The sequence below is a fragment of the Alnus glutinosa genome, chromosome 3 (genome assembly GCF_958979055.1).
Source record: "Alnus glutinosa chromosome 3, dhAlnGlut1.1, whole genome shotgun sequence".
Classification (NCBI taxonomy): domain Eukaryota; kingdom Viridiplantae; phylum Streptophyta; class Magnoliopsida; order Fagales; family Betulaceae; genus Alnus; species Alnus glutinosa.
Genome location: NC_084888.1, coordinates 9,900,484 through 9,917,975, shown reverse-complemented (window position 1 = coordinate 9,917,975; position 17,492 = coordinate 9,900,484). Strand labels below are relative to the sequence as shown.

At 34.0% G+C, this 17,492-nt stretch overlaps 2 protein-coding genes across 2 annotated transcripts; both read left to right on the top strand.

The window, feature by feature from the left end:
- The first annotated feature begins 4,260 nt into the window (after positions 1-4,260).
- On the top strand, positions 4,261-8,374 carry LOC133863144 (subtilisin-like protease SBT4.13). Its single transcript, XM_062299130.1, has 10 exons — positions 4,261-4,370; positions 4,508-4,599; positions 4,686-4,932; positions 5,050-5,150; positions 5,600-5,982; positions 6,074-6,177; positions 6,300-6,524; positions 6,936-7,047; positions 7,156-7,369; positions 7,830-8,374. The coding sequence occupies exons 1-10, from the start codon at positions 4,294-4,296 to the stop codon at positions 8,372-8,374; spliced, it is 2,100 nt and encodes a 699-aa protein (XP_062155114.1). The 5' UTR covers positions 4,261-4,293.
- A 4,022-nt stretch (positions 8,375-12,396) lies between these two features.
- On the top strand, positions 12,397-17,144 carry LOC133863143 (subtilisin-like protease SBT4.3). Its single transcript, XM_062299129.1, has 10 exons — positions 12,397-12,590; positions 12,722-12,813; positions 12,900-13,146; positions 13,250-13,350; positions 13,824-14,206; positions 14,302-14,411; positions 14,515-14,739; positions 15,469-15,580; positions 15,693-15,906; positions 16,615-17,144. The coding sequence occupies exons 1-10, from the start codon at positions 12,397-12,399 to the stop codon at positions 17,142-17,144; spliced, it is 2,208 nt and encodes a 735-aa protein (XP_062155113.1).
- Positions 17,145-17,492: the final 348 nt, after the last annotated feature.

Sequence of the window (17,492 nt, the reverse complement as noted above, 5' to 3'; positions counted from 1 at the left end):
TACTTCGTAGCAGTGCTCATAGGAAAAACATGGGTCAGAACACTTGAAATTTTGAGGGGTGTTAGAAAAACACCAGGTCTACACCCCCCGGCCTCCTCTCACATGGGGGGGGCCACCACATTTGGGTTGCACCCCATGTGAGAGGGAGGGTGTGCACTTGGTGTAGACTTGATTTTTTTTGGCATTTCCCTGAAATTTTCGAATCAAGGATGGCGTTCGAACGACTTGAGCCACGTTAGAATGAGGATCGTTAGGACAAGGACATTTGTTTGAAGACTGTTTGAATGTGCAACTTAGGATGCTGTGTTTTTAATGATTTGAATCTACCGTTAGAATGATCCACGAACTGTTCAAATGCGAAGGTCCTGCATGCGAATAAGATAGGGCTAGAGAAAACCCTAGACACTCATTTCTAGCGCGCGCATACACACACACACAGAGAGAGAGAGAGAGAGAGAGAAATTAATTGAATATAAAAAATGATCCCTAAATAAATATGTTATTAGCAATAAAAAAATATAAATGGTAATTCTGTGAATATGAAAAATCTCTAAATAATGTATTCGATTACAAACTCATCTCTTTATAAGTACGTATCTATTTTTCTCTCTATTTCTCTATTAAGAAACTCAATCAATCACTTACATTAATTTTCTTTATTTGTTTTTAGTCAATATTTTTATGCTACTTTGTCTTTTCTTGTGTAGTTTGAAAGTTTTTTTTAATTTTTTTTTTAAATATTTTTAATTATGGATGCATGTATAGATATGAAATACTTAAAATAGGAAAAAAAAGAAGAAGAAGAAGAAGAAGAGAGAAAAGTAGAAATTTGTTAGTAGCAATAAAAAAATATATATGATAATTTGGGTGAATATGGAAAGTCTCTAAATAATTTATTCAATTATAAACTTTTGTCTTTATACCTATATATTTCCTCTTTATTTCTCTATTCAAGTCTTATTTAAATTTGAATTCTTCACCTCTTCTTTAATTTCTTTATTTTCTAACAATTGACTATTTATAAAGTCCTTAAAATCATTCCATATTTGATTAGTGATAAAAAGAAAAAGAAAAAATGAGGTTAGTTACCAAAAATTCAATCAATTAGTTGCATTAAATTTTTTTATTTGATTTTAAGAAATATTTTTACACTAATTTAACTTTGCTTTTGAAGTTTGAAAGTGTTAGATAACCATAATATAAAGATTAAGGTCGCGTTTGGTTTGCGGAATGACTATTCCATTAGGAAAATGAATAGCTATATATTCCTAGGAATAGAAAGTAGTGGAATGGAATGGTTATTCTTAATCTTTAGTTTGGTAACAACTCAAATACATTAATTGGAATACAATCAAAATTACTAAAAAACCCCCCCCCCCCCACACACACACATATATATAAAATAAAAAATAAAATAAAAAATTGGGGTGGTCAGCCACCCACGAAATAGCCAGGGGGTGGCCCTGATCTCATTAGGCCACCCCTGAGTGACTCTGGGGGTGGCCGGGCACCCCAATGAGTATCGGGGGTGGCCTGTGCCACCCCTAAATCACCCTAGGGGTGGTCGCACCACCCCCAGAGAGCCTCGGGAGTCCACCACGAGGCGTTCCGGGGGTGGTACGACTACCCCTAGAGCCATATGTGGCTGGCCGACCACCCCAATGGGTGGCCGGCCAGCCATTGTTAAGGGGGGCGGGGGGGGGGGGGGGGTGGGGTTTCGTTTTTGCCTTTTTTTTCTTTTTCTTTTTTTTTTTTTTAAAAAAAAAATTGAAAGAAAATAAAAAATAATAGTGGTTTTTTTCTGGAAAATATAGTTTATTATCAATAGAATAGCTATTTCTCTCATTTTTGAGAGGAATAGGTATTCTTTCTTTTTCGTAAGGGAATAAGTATTCCAATGGAAATAACTATTCCAAGGAATAGATCCCTACCAAATATAGGAATGACTATTCCATAGGAATAATCATTCCATTCCGGGGGTCTATTCCGCAAACCAAACGAGACCTAAGCGTTTAAAATGTTATTTAAAATAACAATTTTAAAATGTACGATTTGAAAAAAGTGATTTTTAAAATCGCAGTTAAGCGTTTGGCAAAATCGCAGTTTAACATTTAAAATCGCAAATTAGCCTTTAAAATTCTGCGTTTTCAAAAAAACATCATTTTATCTGCGATTTGAAAAAACAGATTTTCTGCGTTTTCAAATCGTAATTTTTAAAAACGTAGTTCACAAACGATTTATGTTCTGTGATTTGATTTAAAATCGCACTTATTGTCTACGAAATCGCAATCCCAAACGCACCCTAAAGCGAAGGTGAATTGGAAATAGTTCATTTGACAAATTAGGTTTTATTGTTATATTTTAAAAATTTATTTTATTCTAGTTATAATATAATTTTTTCTATTATAAATCAAGTTTATTTAATTTGTAAATATTTTTAATTATAGATGTCTACTAGGAAATATGTGTTTGGACATGAAATACTTTAAAAAGAAGAATAGAAAAGTAAAAAAACAAAAAAAAATTGAATATAAAAAAGGATGTGCAAGTAAATTTGTAGGAACAAAAAAAAATATAAATGATAATTTAGGTGAAGATGGAAAGTCTCTAAATAATTTATTCTATTACAAACTCTTCTCCTTATATGTATCTATTTTTCTCTAATTCAAATTTGAATTATTCTTTTCTTCTCCAATATCATTATTTTTCGACAATTTACTGTTCATGAAGTTCTTAAAATAATTCTATATCTAATTAGTGATAAAAAAAAAAAAAGGTTTGTTACCAAAAACTCAATCAATCACCTGCATTAATTTTATTTATTTGATTTTAGGAAATATTTTTACCCTAATTTATCTTTCCTTTTGAAGTTTGAAAATGTTTGATAATCCTATTATAACGATTAAAGTGAATCAGAAATAGTTCATTTGATAAATTAGGTTTTATTCTTATATTTTCAAAATTTATTTTATTCTAGTTATAATATAATTTTATTCTATTATAAATCGTGTTTATTTAACTAGTAAATATTTTTAATTATATATGTCTACTAGAATATGTGCATCTCGATGTGAAAAACTTAAAATAAAAAAGAAAGAAGAGAAAAGTAGAAAATTTAATTGAAAATAAAAGAGGATCTCAAAATAAATTTTTTATTAGCAATAAACAAAATATAAATGATAATTTAGGTGAAGAACTTGTAAATGAACAAGAAATTCATCATGAAAAGTTAGAAGATAATGAAATAATACAACAAAAAGATGACATTGAAAATAATGATGATGATATTCAAATATGTAATATAACAATTCTTGATGAATGAATTTAGAAAAAATAAAAATATTAATGATATATCTGATTCCTAGGATAATTTTGCATTCCAATAGGGGAGAATAATAAATTTTAAATAAAAATATAATATTAAATGAAAAATTATTTAATTAATATTTAATTTTTTTTAAAACAATGCTTCATTTAAACTTTTGCCTTATGTTTCAAAATGTATCAAGCCCGCCCTCAATCCAATTCACTATTCGTCTTAAAAAATCAAGACGATCGATCACGATAATCAGATCGAACTACGTACATCTATAAATATAAAAGTATGATCTTGATCAGAATCAAAACTATATTTCAGACTATTATGGTGTATCAGACATACATTAAATGTTCTGCTATATGGCTATTCGGTTTTCCCTGGTAAAACAAATTAACCATATTTGGCACGTTTGATAAAAAGTTTTAGAAGGTTTTTCTTTATTTTTTAGTTGTGATGTGACAAAAATATAAAAGGTAGTTTTAAGTATTGAATTATTTGTTAATATTTTTGTTTTTTCCTCGCATTTGTCACTGCAATTCGGCAAACAAAAAAAATTTGATTTTAACAAGAAAATGTAACGTTTGGAAATTATTTTATAAAAATTTGCATTTTAAAAGTGTAAAAAAATAAATAAATTGTGTTTTTAAATCGCAAGAAAAACAATGCGTTTAAAAATATACGATTATAAAACTAAATTGTAAACTGTCCATATATAAAAACATGCCAAATATATTGAGCCCAATTTATTTCCGAAAAAACTGCTTCACCAATCAAAAGTAAAGTTGGAACAGCCGCCAGGATGGCGATTAGCATTATAAAATAGTACTGAAAACATCTTCATTTTCGCATACCATTCCATGGCTGCTGTGTCTACCAATATTTCCCATTGCCGCATCTTTGTGGTTCTCATTGTGGCTGCCCATGTCTTTTGTTGTGGGGCGACAGATAAAGCCAAGGATGTTTACATTGTATACATGGGTTCATTGCTAGAGAGTGAACAATCATTTGCGTCTCTCCATCTTAGCATTCTTCAAGAAGCTCTTGGAGAAAGGTACAATGCTAGCTCCTCGATCATCTAATGATTTGGTTTATTTGTCAATTTTTTATTTGAAAAGATCACCTAAAATAAGATAGAAATTAAGAAACGAAGGTTTTTACTTTTTTGTTACGTACGTGTCCTCTGATCAGTTCTGCCACTAGCTCTCTGGTTAGAAGCTACACTAGAAGTTTCAATGCATTTGCGGCCATGCTCGATGATAAGGAGCGAAAAACAATTGCGAGTAAGTGCTTTATGGTTTTTCTATTGATTCTTTAGCTAAAATTTGCCGTGCTGCTCATGTCCAAGCATGATGACAACGATATGCAGGTAGAAAGGAAGTGCTATCAGTGTTTCCAAGTAGAACTCTCAAGCTTCAAACAACAAGATCGTGGGATTTTATGGGTTTAACCCAAGCTGCAAAACGAAATCCCACTGTTGAGAGTGATGTAATAGTAGGCGTTATTGATAGCGGAATCTGGCCTGAGTCAGAGAGTTTCAACGATACAGGATATGGTCCACCTCCTACGAAATGGAAGGGTACTTGTGCAGGCGGTTCGAACTTTACTTGCAACAAGTACTAATTTCTTCTTTCCCAACTAAATTCTGTATTTTTATTAAAAGAAATCATGTTGTTGTAAAAGGTTCTGCTTATATTAACAAACCCAACCATTATGAAATTGAAATTTTGCAGTAAGCTCATTGGAGCCCGAGCCTATAATCGTACTACTGCAAGGGATGTGGAAGGTCATGGTACCCACACAGCCTCGACAGCAGCTGGTGCCAAAGTGAAAGGTGTGTGAAGTCATTGTTTGTTTCAAAAGCTTAATTAAGCTATTAAGAAAGAATTATTTTAATCATTTAATTTATAATGAAATGTTTAATTGAATTTTGGGTTTATCGATAGAGTCAATGTTAGTTTGAACGTAATTTTGTTGAATAGCATTTTCTTCGCACATGTTTTTTTATTAATGTTTTTTTAATAGAATTAATAAAAAAAAATGTGCGTCTTATATATATGTTAGTTCAAAAAACACATGTCACTTTTAGAGGCTACATTTTGCAGAAAATTTCTATAATTTAATTTATGTTTTAACGTACACTATCCTTCACGTGGGGTCAAACTTTCCTTTAATAGGTGAACCCCAAAACATAAAATATTTAACTGAGTTCAAACTCATGACTTATAGCTTTAATATGATCGTATCAAACTATCACTTGTCTAAAAAAATTTTATTAAAAAGGTGCGAGTTGTTTCGGTTTGGCCAAGGGCAAAGCAAGGGGAGGTGTTCCGGCAGCAAGGATTGCTGTGTACAAAGCCTGTGATTCAGATGGGTGTCGAGACCATGACGTCCTTGCTGCTTTTGATGATGCTATTGCAGATGGGGTTGATCTCATTACCGTTTCAATCAGTGGATACCCGACAGCTTTTGAAAAGGATTCTATTTCTATTGGTTCTTTTCATGCGATGGAGAAAGGCATACTCACCGTTCAGTCTGCCGGAAATGATGGTCCCAGCTCATCAACAACAGGTAGTATTGCCCCATGGTTGCTGTCTGCAGCGGCCAGCAACACAGATCATAATTTCGTTGATAAGGTTGTTCTTGGGAATGGAAAGACAATCATTGTAAGTATAATCTAATTTAATTACACATTCTATATGTGCATTGCATGTAAATGCCATTTTGTGTCAGCTAATTTTGCTTTTTCGTTATTAGGGAAGTGGAATAAATTCGTTTACACAGATAAATGGAACAACATTCCCTCTGATACATGGAAAAGATGCTTCCAGTACTTCTTGCAGTGATCCTGATTTAGCTCGGTAAATGATGTCCTTTTTTTTTTGGTCTTTGCTGAGTTCAGCCAGTTCTCTTGAAGAAATGAAAACCTATTGAAAATGTGACATGTGTTAATTATTAAAAATGTTACATTTGTCAATATCAGGATTTGCACTGAGAATTGTTTGAACAGCAGCTTGGTAAAAGGAAAGATTGTGGTGTGTGATTGGCCAGATGGATGGGGAGAAGCTTTCAGAGCTGGTGCCCTTGGGTCAATCGTGTTAGATGCATTTCGAACACAGGAAGATTTCATTGTTGTTCTTCCCTTACCTGCATCTGGCTTAACGGCTGAAAAACATGATGTAGTTAAGTCCTATGTGAATTCTACCAAGTAAGGATTTTAACATCTTGAAAATTTTATAGAATCCCTGCGTGACCCGACGTGTGTGACATTTTTTTTAAAAAATTTTTTAAATTTTTTATTTGTATGGGTGAATTTGAAATTTTATAAAATATTCAGGAGTACCCTTCTGCCTTCTGATTTAACCCCAAACCTTAACGGAATAGGGACAATATTACAAAAAATTAAAATTTCGATTCATTAAATGAGAGGTTTAGAATGATAGGGGAATATGCAAAATAGGTGACAATTCAGAGAGTAAAATAGGTCTAAATTTTTCGATTGTGTCACTAGTATGATAGTAGTTTAACAGTCGAGTAATGCTATATACTTCTAATTGTTTTGGATGATAATCTATTTTATATGGTTTTGCTCCTCATGTTTCAAGTTCTTGTTTTTCAGAAACCCGCAAGGAAACATATTAAAAAGTGAAGTTATGAAAAACTCAGCCGCTCCAGTAGTTGCTTCCTTCTCTTCACGTGGGCCAAATCCTATTGCACCAGACATTTTGAAGGCTAGACATCATTTAACTTCATCTCTCTCTCTCTCTCTCTCTCTCTCTCTCTCTCTCTCTATGTGTATCGCTTCTCTAATGCCGACATCAATTTGATACATATTTCAGCCAGATGTAACGGCCCCAGGAGTCAACATTTTGGCAGCATACTCCCCCGTTAGTCCACCTTCTCATGACCCTAAGGACAAGAGGTCTGCCAAGTACAATATAATGTCTGGAACATCCATGTCTTGTCCACATGTAGCTGGTGCGGCTGCTTATGTGAAAACCTTTCATTCCAATTGGTCTCCATCAGCCATCAAATCTGCACTAATGACCACTGGTACATACATTCTTTAGAAATATTTATACATACTCTCAATTACTACACTACACATTCTTCAGAAATACCATTAATTTGTGGTACAAAAAATTCATCAACAATATGAATAGAAGAAATAAATAAGATCCAAAAACCATACCCATCTAGTTTGAGGAGAACAAAAGTTGGTTTGGGAAATGGGAAGTGAATATAGTTGTTAGTGGGTATCCTTAGAGTGAAAGTCTGAAGATAATGGTGGCCATGGAAAATTGAACTTATACTTTCTCAAGAATATTATCATTACATGCTGCATATATTTTTATTTGTTATTTTATTCACGTTAGGAAATTAATACTTGAAAATGAACAATTCATAATATGTGTAGCACTCTGCTCTTCGCTTTCCGTGTCTCACTTTAGAGTAATTTCATTTTCTTTGGTAAGGTTATGATTCTAAATCGCTATTATCGTCTTATTTGCAGCTTGGCCAATGAATGCCACGGAACATAAAGAAGAAAAATTTGATTCTTCTTTTTCCGATGAATATGGAGAAGGAGAATTTGCTTTTGGGGCAGGCCATATCAATCCTGTAAAAGCAATAGATCCTGGTCTAGTTTATGAAACGTCTAAAGAGGACTACATAAAAATGCTCTGCAGTATGCAAGTTAGTTTCTTTGGAACTTGTCCCAGTGAAAGTAAAGGATCTCCAAAGGATCTCAATTACCCATCAATGCAAGTTCTCGTTGAAACAGGGAAAAGTTTCGTAGTTGAATTCCCCAGAACAGTAACAAATGTAGGCATTGCAAACTCTACTTTTGTATCAAAAGTCATAACCGGTTCTCAAATCAATGTTAGTGTGGAACCAAGCATTCTCTCCTTCAAATCGTTGGAAGAGAAGAAGTCTTTTGTTGTGACTGTGTCTGGGAAAGCTTTGCCGGCACGTAAACGGGTATCTGCATCGCTTGTGTGGTCTGATAGAACTCACAATGTGCGAAGTACGATTGTTGTGTACACACCTAACTCGTAGAAAGTAATATAATGTAAAAAACTGCTAGAGAAGATTGGCCGACTCCCGCGAATTGCACAGGGAGATATTGCTCTCATTTATAATACTTTACAACCTTATAAAAATATTATCTACAATTTCAGTTTTAATTCTACAACAAATGTTTGAGATTCATCATGTTTTACGTTTCTCAAAGTGTTGCATCTTCTTATCTATATCAACTTGATAATCATTAATTGGACTATTGAGGAGTTTCCTTGTCTTGCGAGACTTATGTTATAATATGCACCCACAAACCTAACGGTAGTTCATGAACGTTGAGGTTTGAAATTAGTCGAGTAAATCTTGTTTGAAAATAATACCCAAGACTCCAACAATACTTAGGAGGGTTGAATAGGTGTATGCCAAAATACCGCTGAATATAAAATTAAACAACCCCATTGACCAAATATAATGTGTTAGGGTTTAAAAATTGGCTTCATTCGATGTGCAAAATCTTATTGTAATTATTTTCATTACCCAAGGTTTTAGTATGAACATCTCAAGGGTTTGGGGTGTGTTTCAAAATTACTAGGCTGCCCCATTCAAAGCCTGTCATGACGAACAAGTGACGGAGAGCCATAGAGAGATCAGAGCCTTCTTCGTTTGAAAGCCCGTCATGACAGACAAGTGACGAAGAGCAACAAAGAGGTCTCGGCCTTCTTCCATTCAAAGCTCGTCACAATGGGAACGTCATGTGGAAAGCCGTTCAAAGCTCGTCGTGACACGAACAGTGCAAAAGCTGCCAAATGCTAGAGAGTTAGCGATGAAACCCTAGCCGCTGCGTCACGATGCGAAAAGCCCTCGTTGTGATGCAAAGAAAAACTTCTAGGAGATTAAAATCCAGATCTTGGCTCATTTGGCGCATCTCTTTCTCATAGCTATCTAGCAAGTTTTGAACGAGGAAGATCGAGAGATCCTTATTCATATATTTCTTCTAGATGTGTGCCTTCCTTCACCCTTTTGTACCCAAGTGAAGATTGTGCTTGTATTTGGGGGTTTTTGTTCTTGAGTTGTTCAGACTATACCACACACATCCATTGTCCATCAAAGAGCATACTGAAGGAGTCGACGAGGAAATGCACTTGAAGAAGATTGACTAGCTTTGAGGCAACGGGAAGCTTGTACTTGTATAGAGTCTAGGAGTTATAACGGTCTTGTAAGTTTCCTTGTGTCTGTATTCTTGATCTTCATTATAGTGATTTTCTGATTTTTGCTGTCCCTATGTAGTTTTCCCCTTTGATTTGTTCAAAGGGTTTTTTACTTCGTCAACAAATTACAATAAAATTATTGATTATTTTGTTATGTTGTTTTATTATTAAGCATTGCAATATATATATATATATAATTACATTTTGAAATTACATTTGGAACTTCATGAGTCATGCCGCATGCGTTGCATATGGCAGACTTTGTCGGCACCTGGATGCAGTAGATCAATGATTACATGCCACGAAATGTAAATAAATAGGTGTTGAAAATTCATTCGAGGAGGGTTTAACCATAAAGAATTGATCGAAGTAACATTAAAAGTCCCACTTCTTTTAATATGTGATGGCAACATATATATATATATATATTCCCTATACGTTTATTGTTGGGGTTTGAACCGTTCCTTGGGTTCTATCACAATAAAAGAGATAAATCAATCAACCCAAATAATTTAATAACAAAGTGAAACTCTTTGAACACCTCAAAAAGAAAAATCACTCACGGCCAGCCAAACCCAGGATACTAATCCACCAAAGAAGAATGAGAAATTGCAACATATTTATACTTATAAAATCTTTGCAATTGACACACCCATATACTAGATAAGCGACCGACTTACCCTCTACCGTAGTAATTCTCCCAGAACTTTTGGACAATTGTTCTACTTAATCTCCTTTACTAAAACTTCAATAGGCTTCAATTGTTGTTAATGAATGGTTGTGGTTTACAACAAAGATTCTAAGAGAGAAGCAATTGAAAGAACAAAAACCTGAGTTTTCTCTATTAGCACATGAAGCAATATACTCTTTTTCCTATGAAAATAATGCCTCAAGTTGCTTAAAAATCTTGCTCCCAAAGACGTTAAATAGACTTTGAAAAGAAACCCTCAAATCTGAAAGCCGATTTCCCAAATATTGCAGTTTCTACGTGCTCGTTCAGACAGGAAGTGTGCTCGTCTGTACAAGCCTAGGTTAACTAATAAAAACACAGATTCCAGGAGCGATGTGTCCGTACGAGGTTCCAAACAAGGCATTATATTAAAACATCGTTCGTACCCATTGTAAACGAGGTTGCATGCGAGCTTTTTGGCTAGTCTTCAAATTGAACCTCTTTTGTACGCATTGCAAACGAGCTTCTCAGCCTGTCTTCAAGTAGCACCCCATCTGTATCCATTGCAGGTGAGATTGCAAACAGGCAATTCTATCCAAATTCTGTCGAGCTCGTATAGTAAGCCCATGGGCATTCTATTGCACATACTGGTGTACTGAGCTTCTCGGCCAGTCTTCAAGTATCACCCCATCCATATTCATTGCCGACGAGATTGCAAATAAGGACTTTTATCCAAATTTTGTCGATCTCTTATAGTATGGCCATGGCCGTTCTACCACACGTATCAGTGTACCATGTCATACGATGCAATTTTTATTTATTTATTTTAGTAGTATAAAAGTAGTAGGCTCATGGTATAGTATTACAAGAATAAAGCATGCTCAGTCGCTCACATATTGCATGCATGTTAGAAAGGGATTAGTTTGTAAGTATTTACTTACCTCAAGCGCTCATTCATAGGCTCGGATATTTTGAACTCCCGCGACTGCAAAACATACCATAATATTAAACTTAAAACAACGAGAGTCCTAACTCATGCATGTAAAAACCCTAAATAGGACTTTAGACTCTAACTCATTATTAAAATCTTGATTACCCCTTTCTAGCCACTGCCAAAGTTTGGTATCGGGGTTAAGCAATCGAACAATCAAATGCCGAACATTCGGTCAAATGTAGCGAAAGTTTGAGAGGTACTAGAATGCATGAAAAATTCCAACTCAAACTCAGACCATTTTCCCTTAAAACCAAGGCTTAAAATAGCTTAAATACAACATCTTACCAACCGGAAGAAATTTATCAATAAGAGTTAGAAGATAATGAAATAATACACCAAAAAGATGACATTGAAAATAATGATGATGATGTTCAAATATATAATATAACAATTCTTGATGAAGGAAATAAGAAGAAAATAAAAATAGTAATGATGTATCTGATTCTAGGTCAATGAAAGAAAAATTATTGATAAGTAATTTTGCATCCCAATAAGGGAGAATATTGATTTTTAATTAAAAATTATTTTATTTTAAAAAAAAAATGCATCATTTAAACTTTTTGCCTGAGGCCTCAAAATATATTGAGCCCGCCTTCAATCCAATGCAAACAAATCCTCTCCATTTTTTCAAATGATATGGAGAGGAGCTGCTTAATTAGTGAAAAAAATTTAGAGGGTCTATTTTTTTTTTTAGTTGTGATGTGACAAAAATGTGAAGGTAGGTTTTAGTATTGAATTGTTTGTTAATATTTTTACTTTTTCTTCGCATTTGTCACTGCGATTTGGCAAACAATAAAAAATTGATTTTAACAAGAAAATGTAATGTTTGGAAATGCATTTTTAAAAAATTACGCTTTAAAAGCGTAAAAATATTTTTGTTTTCAGATCGCAGGAAAAATGGTGTGTTTAAAAATGCACCTTTATAAAACTAAACTGTAATTTTACTAAATGCTTAAATGCATTTTTAAAAATTGCACTTTCTAAAATAACTATTTTTAAATAAAAAATCTAAACCGACCTTAAAACTTGAAAGGCAAACAAAACTGTCCATAAAAACATGCCAAATGAACCCAATTCATTTCCGAAAAAACTGCGTCACCAATCAAAAGTAAAGTTGGAACAGCCGACAGGATGGCGATTAGCATTATAAAATAGTAGTGAAAACATCTTCATTTTCGCATACCATACCATGGCTGCTGTGTCTACCAATATTTCTCATTGCCGCATCTTTGTGGTTCTCATTGTGGCTGCCCACGTCTTTTGTTGTGGGGCGACAGATAAAGCCAAGGATGTTTACATTGTGTATATGGGTCCATTGCTAGAGGGTGAATACTCAACTGCGTCTCTCCATCTTAGCGTTCTTCAAGAAGTTCTTGGAAAAAGGTAAAATGCTCCTAGATCATCTAATGATTTGGTTTATTATATTTGTCAATTTTTTATTTGAAAAGATCACCTAAAATAAGACAGAAATTAAGAAACGAGGGTTTTTACTTTTTTGTTACGTGTCCTCTCAGTTCTGCCACTCGCTCTCTGGTTAGAAGCTACGCTAGGAGTTTCAATGCATTTGCAGCCACACTCGGTGATGAAGAGCTAAAAATTATTGCGAGTAGGTGCTTTCTGATTTTTCTATTGATTCTTTAGCTAAAATTTGTCGAGCCGCTCATGTCCAAGCATGATCACAACGATATGCAGGCAGAAAGGAAGTGCTATCAGTGTTTCCAAGTAGAACTCTCAAACTTCAAACAACAAGATCGTGGGATTTTATGGGTTTAACCCAAGCTGCAAAACGAAATCCTACTGTTGAGAGTGATGTAATAGTAGGCGTTATTGATAGCGGAATCTGGCCTGAATCGGAGAGTTTCAACGATACAGGATATGGTCCACCTCCTACGAAATGGAAGGGTACTTGTGCTGGCGGTTTGAACTTTACTTGCAACAAGTAATTTCTTCTTTACTTGAACTGAATTCTGTATTTTTATTAAAAAGAAATCATGTTGTTGTAAATTTAAAAACCCAACGATTATGAAATTGAAATTTTGCAGTAAGCTCATTGGAGCCCGAGTCTATAATCGTACTTCTGCAAGGGACGTGGAAGGTCATGGTACCCACACTGCCTCAATAGCAGCTGGTGCCAAAGTACGAGGTGTGTTCAATCATCTTTTGTTTTAAAAGCTTAATTAAGTTAGTAAAGAATAATTAATTTAATCATTTAATTGATTATGAAATATTTAAATGAATTTTGAGTTAATTGATAAAGTGAAGATTAGTTTGAACATAATTTTGTTTAATAACATGATCTTCTCACATGCTTTTATAATATGATTATTAAAAAAATGTGTGCGTGTTATATATATGTTAGTTTTAGAGGCTTTGTTGGAAGAATTCATCGATTCCATTTTGTGGGAAATTTTTATAATTTAATTTCTATTTTAACACTCCTCTTTACATGTGGGGTCAAACTCTCTTTTAATAGGTGAACCCCAACACATTAAATATTTAATTGAGTTCAAACTCATGATCTCTAACTCTAATACCATATTAAACTATCACTTATTTTCAAAGTTTAAGATAAAAAGAAAAAAAAAAAATTAATAATTTAATTTATATTTTCACAAGGTGCGAGTTTTTTCGGTTTGGCGAAGGGCAAAGCAAGAGGAGGTGTTCCGTCAGCAAGGATTGCTGTATACAAAGCCTGTGATTCAGATGGGTGTCGAGACCATGACATCCTTGCTGCTTTTGATGATGCTATTGCAGATGGGGTTGATCTCATTACCGTTTCAATCAGTGGATACCCAATAGATTTTGAAAAGGATTCTGTTTCTATTGGTTCTTTTCATGCGATGGAGAAAGGTATACTCACCGTTCAGTCTGCCGGAAATAATGGACCCAGTTCATCAACAACAGGTAGTCTTGCCCCATGGTTGCTGTCTGCAGCGGCCAGCAACACAGATCATGATTTCGTTGCTAAGGTTGTTCTTGGGAATGGAATGACATTCATTGTAAGTATCATCTAATTTAATTACACATTCTATATGTGCATTGCATGCAAATGCCATTTTGTGTCAGCAAATTTTACTTTTAATTTCGTTATTAGGGAAATGGAATAAATTCGTTTACACAGATGAATGGAACAACATTCCCTCTGATACATGGAGGAGATGCTTCCAGTACTTCGTGCAGATCTAGAGATCCTGAATTAGCTCGGTAAATGATGTCTTTTTTCTTTTTTGGTCGTTGCTGAGTTCAGCCAGTTCTCTCGAAGAAATGAAAACCTATTAAAAATTTTACATGTGTTAATTAATATCAGGTTTTGCGCTGAGAATTGTTTGAACAGCAGCCTGGTAAAAGGAAAGATTGTGGTGTGTGATGGGTCAGAAGGGTGGGGAGAAGCTTTCAGAGCTGGCGCCCTCGGGTCAATCGTGTTAGAAGGATTTACAACAGATCAAGATTTCATTGTTGTACTTCCCTTACCTACATCTGCCTTAGAGGGTTCACAATATCTTGTAGTTAGGTCCTATGTGAATTCTACCAAGTAAGAATTCTAATATCTTGAAAATTTTATAAAATTCTTGGGTGTCCCACCGTGGATGACATTTTTTTTTTCCTCTTTTTATTTATTTATTTATCTATTTAATTTATTATTTATTTATTTTTATTATATATATAGATAATTTTTTTTATTTGTAAGGTTAAATTTGAAATTTTATAAAAATTTTAGGGGTATAATGGTCATTTTACCATTCTGCCATCTGATTTAACCTCAAACCCTAACGAAGTAGAGATATTGCAAAAAAAATTAAAAGTTTGATTCATTAAATTGAGAGGTAAAAAACTTTAGAGAAGGCAATTCAAGGGTAAGTGAAGTTTCTAAAATAATAATAATAAAGGTCTAATTTTTTCAGTCTTGTCCCTAGTATATATGATAGTAGTATAGCAGTCGAGTAATGCTATATACCATAACATGCACTATCATACTCTTCTAATATGATATTGTCAAACTACCCTTAAATCAGCCATTATTAAAAAATTTAATATTGGATTAACAATTCAACATCAACATTTGTAATAATAGTCTACTAATTAACATTTTTTTTTTCTAAAAGACTTAGATGTAAAATTTTATTGTAGCTTAAATTCATTGAATTCATTTGCTTATTAATTAACGACATTTAAATGGCATATATACTTCTAATTATTTGTTTTGGATGATAATTTATTCTATATGGTTTTGCTCCTCATGTTCCAAGTTCCTGTTTTTCAGAAACCCGCGAGGAAACATATTAAAAAGTCAAATTATGAAAAACTCAGTCGCTCCAGTAGTTGCTTCCTTCTCTTCACGTGGGCCAAATCCCATTGCACCAGACATTTTGAAGGCTAGGCATCATTTACCTTCATCTCTCTCTCTCTCTCTCTCTCTCTCTCTCTCTCTCTCTATATGTATGTATCACTTCTCCAACACTGACATCTATTTGATACATATTTCAGCCTGATGTAACGGCCCCAGGAGTACACATATTGGCAGCTTACTCCCCTGTTAGTCCACCTTCTCATGATCCTAAGGACAAGAGGTCTGCCATGTACAATATAATGTCTGGATCATCCATGTCTTGTCCACATGTAGCTGGTGCAGCTGCTTATGTGAAAACCTTTCATTCCGATTGGTCTCCATCAGCTATCAAATCTGCACTAATGACCACGGGTACATTCATTATTTAGAAATATTATTGTGTCGTGGAATCATTGTTTAAATAGTAGTAAGAAGTGATTGATGTGATATAAAATTTAAGAATATTTTATAAAAATGTGAAAAAGTTTTGTTTTGTTATAGTTTTTTTATTTGAATAGTAATAAAAAATGATTGATGTAATATAAAAAGTATAAAAAAATTAGAATTTTGTTTTTTTTTGGAAGAAGTAAAAAGAAATATAGGGAGAGTTGGAGCAGTTTGCCAAACAACCCCACATACACTCAAATACTACACTACACATTCTTTAGAAATACCACTAATGTGCGGTACAAAAAAAATCATCAACAATATGAATAGAAGAAATAAATAAGATCCAAAAACCATACCTGTCTAGTTTGAGGAGAGCAAAAGTTGATTTGGGAAAATGAGAAGCGAATATAGTTGTTAGTGGGTATCCTTGGATTGAAAGTATGAAGATAATGGCGGCCAGCGAAAGTTGAACTTATACTTTCTCAATATACTCACAAGTAAAATCATCATTACATGATACATAAATTTTTATTTGTTATTTTATTCACGTTAGAAAATTAACACTTGAAAATGAACAATTAAGAATATGTGTAGCACTCCGCTCTCCGCTTTCCGTGGCTCACTTGAGAGTAATTTCATTTTCTTTGGTAAGGTTATGATTCTAAATTGCTATTATCATCTTATTTGCAGCATGGCCAATGAATGCCAAGAAAAAAGAAGTATCTTTTTCTGATGTATATGGAGAAGGAGAATTTGCTTTTGGGGCAGGCCATATCAATCCTGTAAAAGCAACAGATCCTGGTCTAGTGTATGAAACGTTTATAGAGGACTACATAAAAATGCTCTGCAGTATGCAAGTTAGATTCTTCGGAACTTGTCCAAGGGAAAGTAAAGGATCTCAGAAGGATCTCAATTACCCATCAATGCAAGTTCGCGTTGAAACAGGGAAAAGTTTCACAGTTGAATTCCCCAGAACAGTAACAAATGTAGGCATTGCAAACTCTACTTTCGTATCAAAAGCCATAACCGATTCTCAAATCAATGTAAGTGTGAAACCAAGCATTCTCTCCTTCAAGTCGTTGAAAGAGAAGAAGTCTTTTGTTGTGACTGTGTCTGGGAAAGCTTTACCAGCACGTATACGGGTATCTGCATCGCTTGTGTGGTCTGATAGAACTCACAATGTGCGAAGTACGATTGTTGTGTACACACCTAACTCGTAGAAAGTAATAGATCGTAAAACACTGCTAGAGAAGATTGACTGACTCCTGTGAAATGCACAGGGAGCTAGAGATATTGCTCTACAACTTTATTAAAATATTATCTACAATTTCAGATTTAACTCTACAACAAATGTTTGATATTCATCATGTCTTATGTTTCTCGAAGTGTTGCATCTTCTTATCTATATCAACTTGATAATCACTGGACTATTGAGGAGTTTCCTTGTCTTGTGAGACTTCTGTTCTAATATGCACCTACAAACCCAACAGTAGTTCATGAACGTTGAGGTTTGAAATTAGTCGAGTAAATCTTGTTTGAAAATGATACGCAAGACTCCAACAATACCT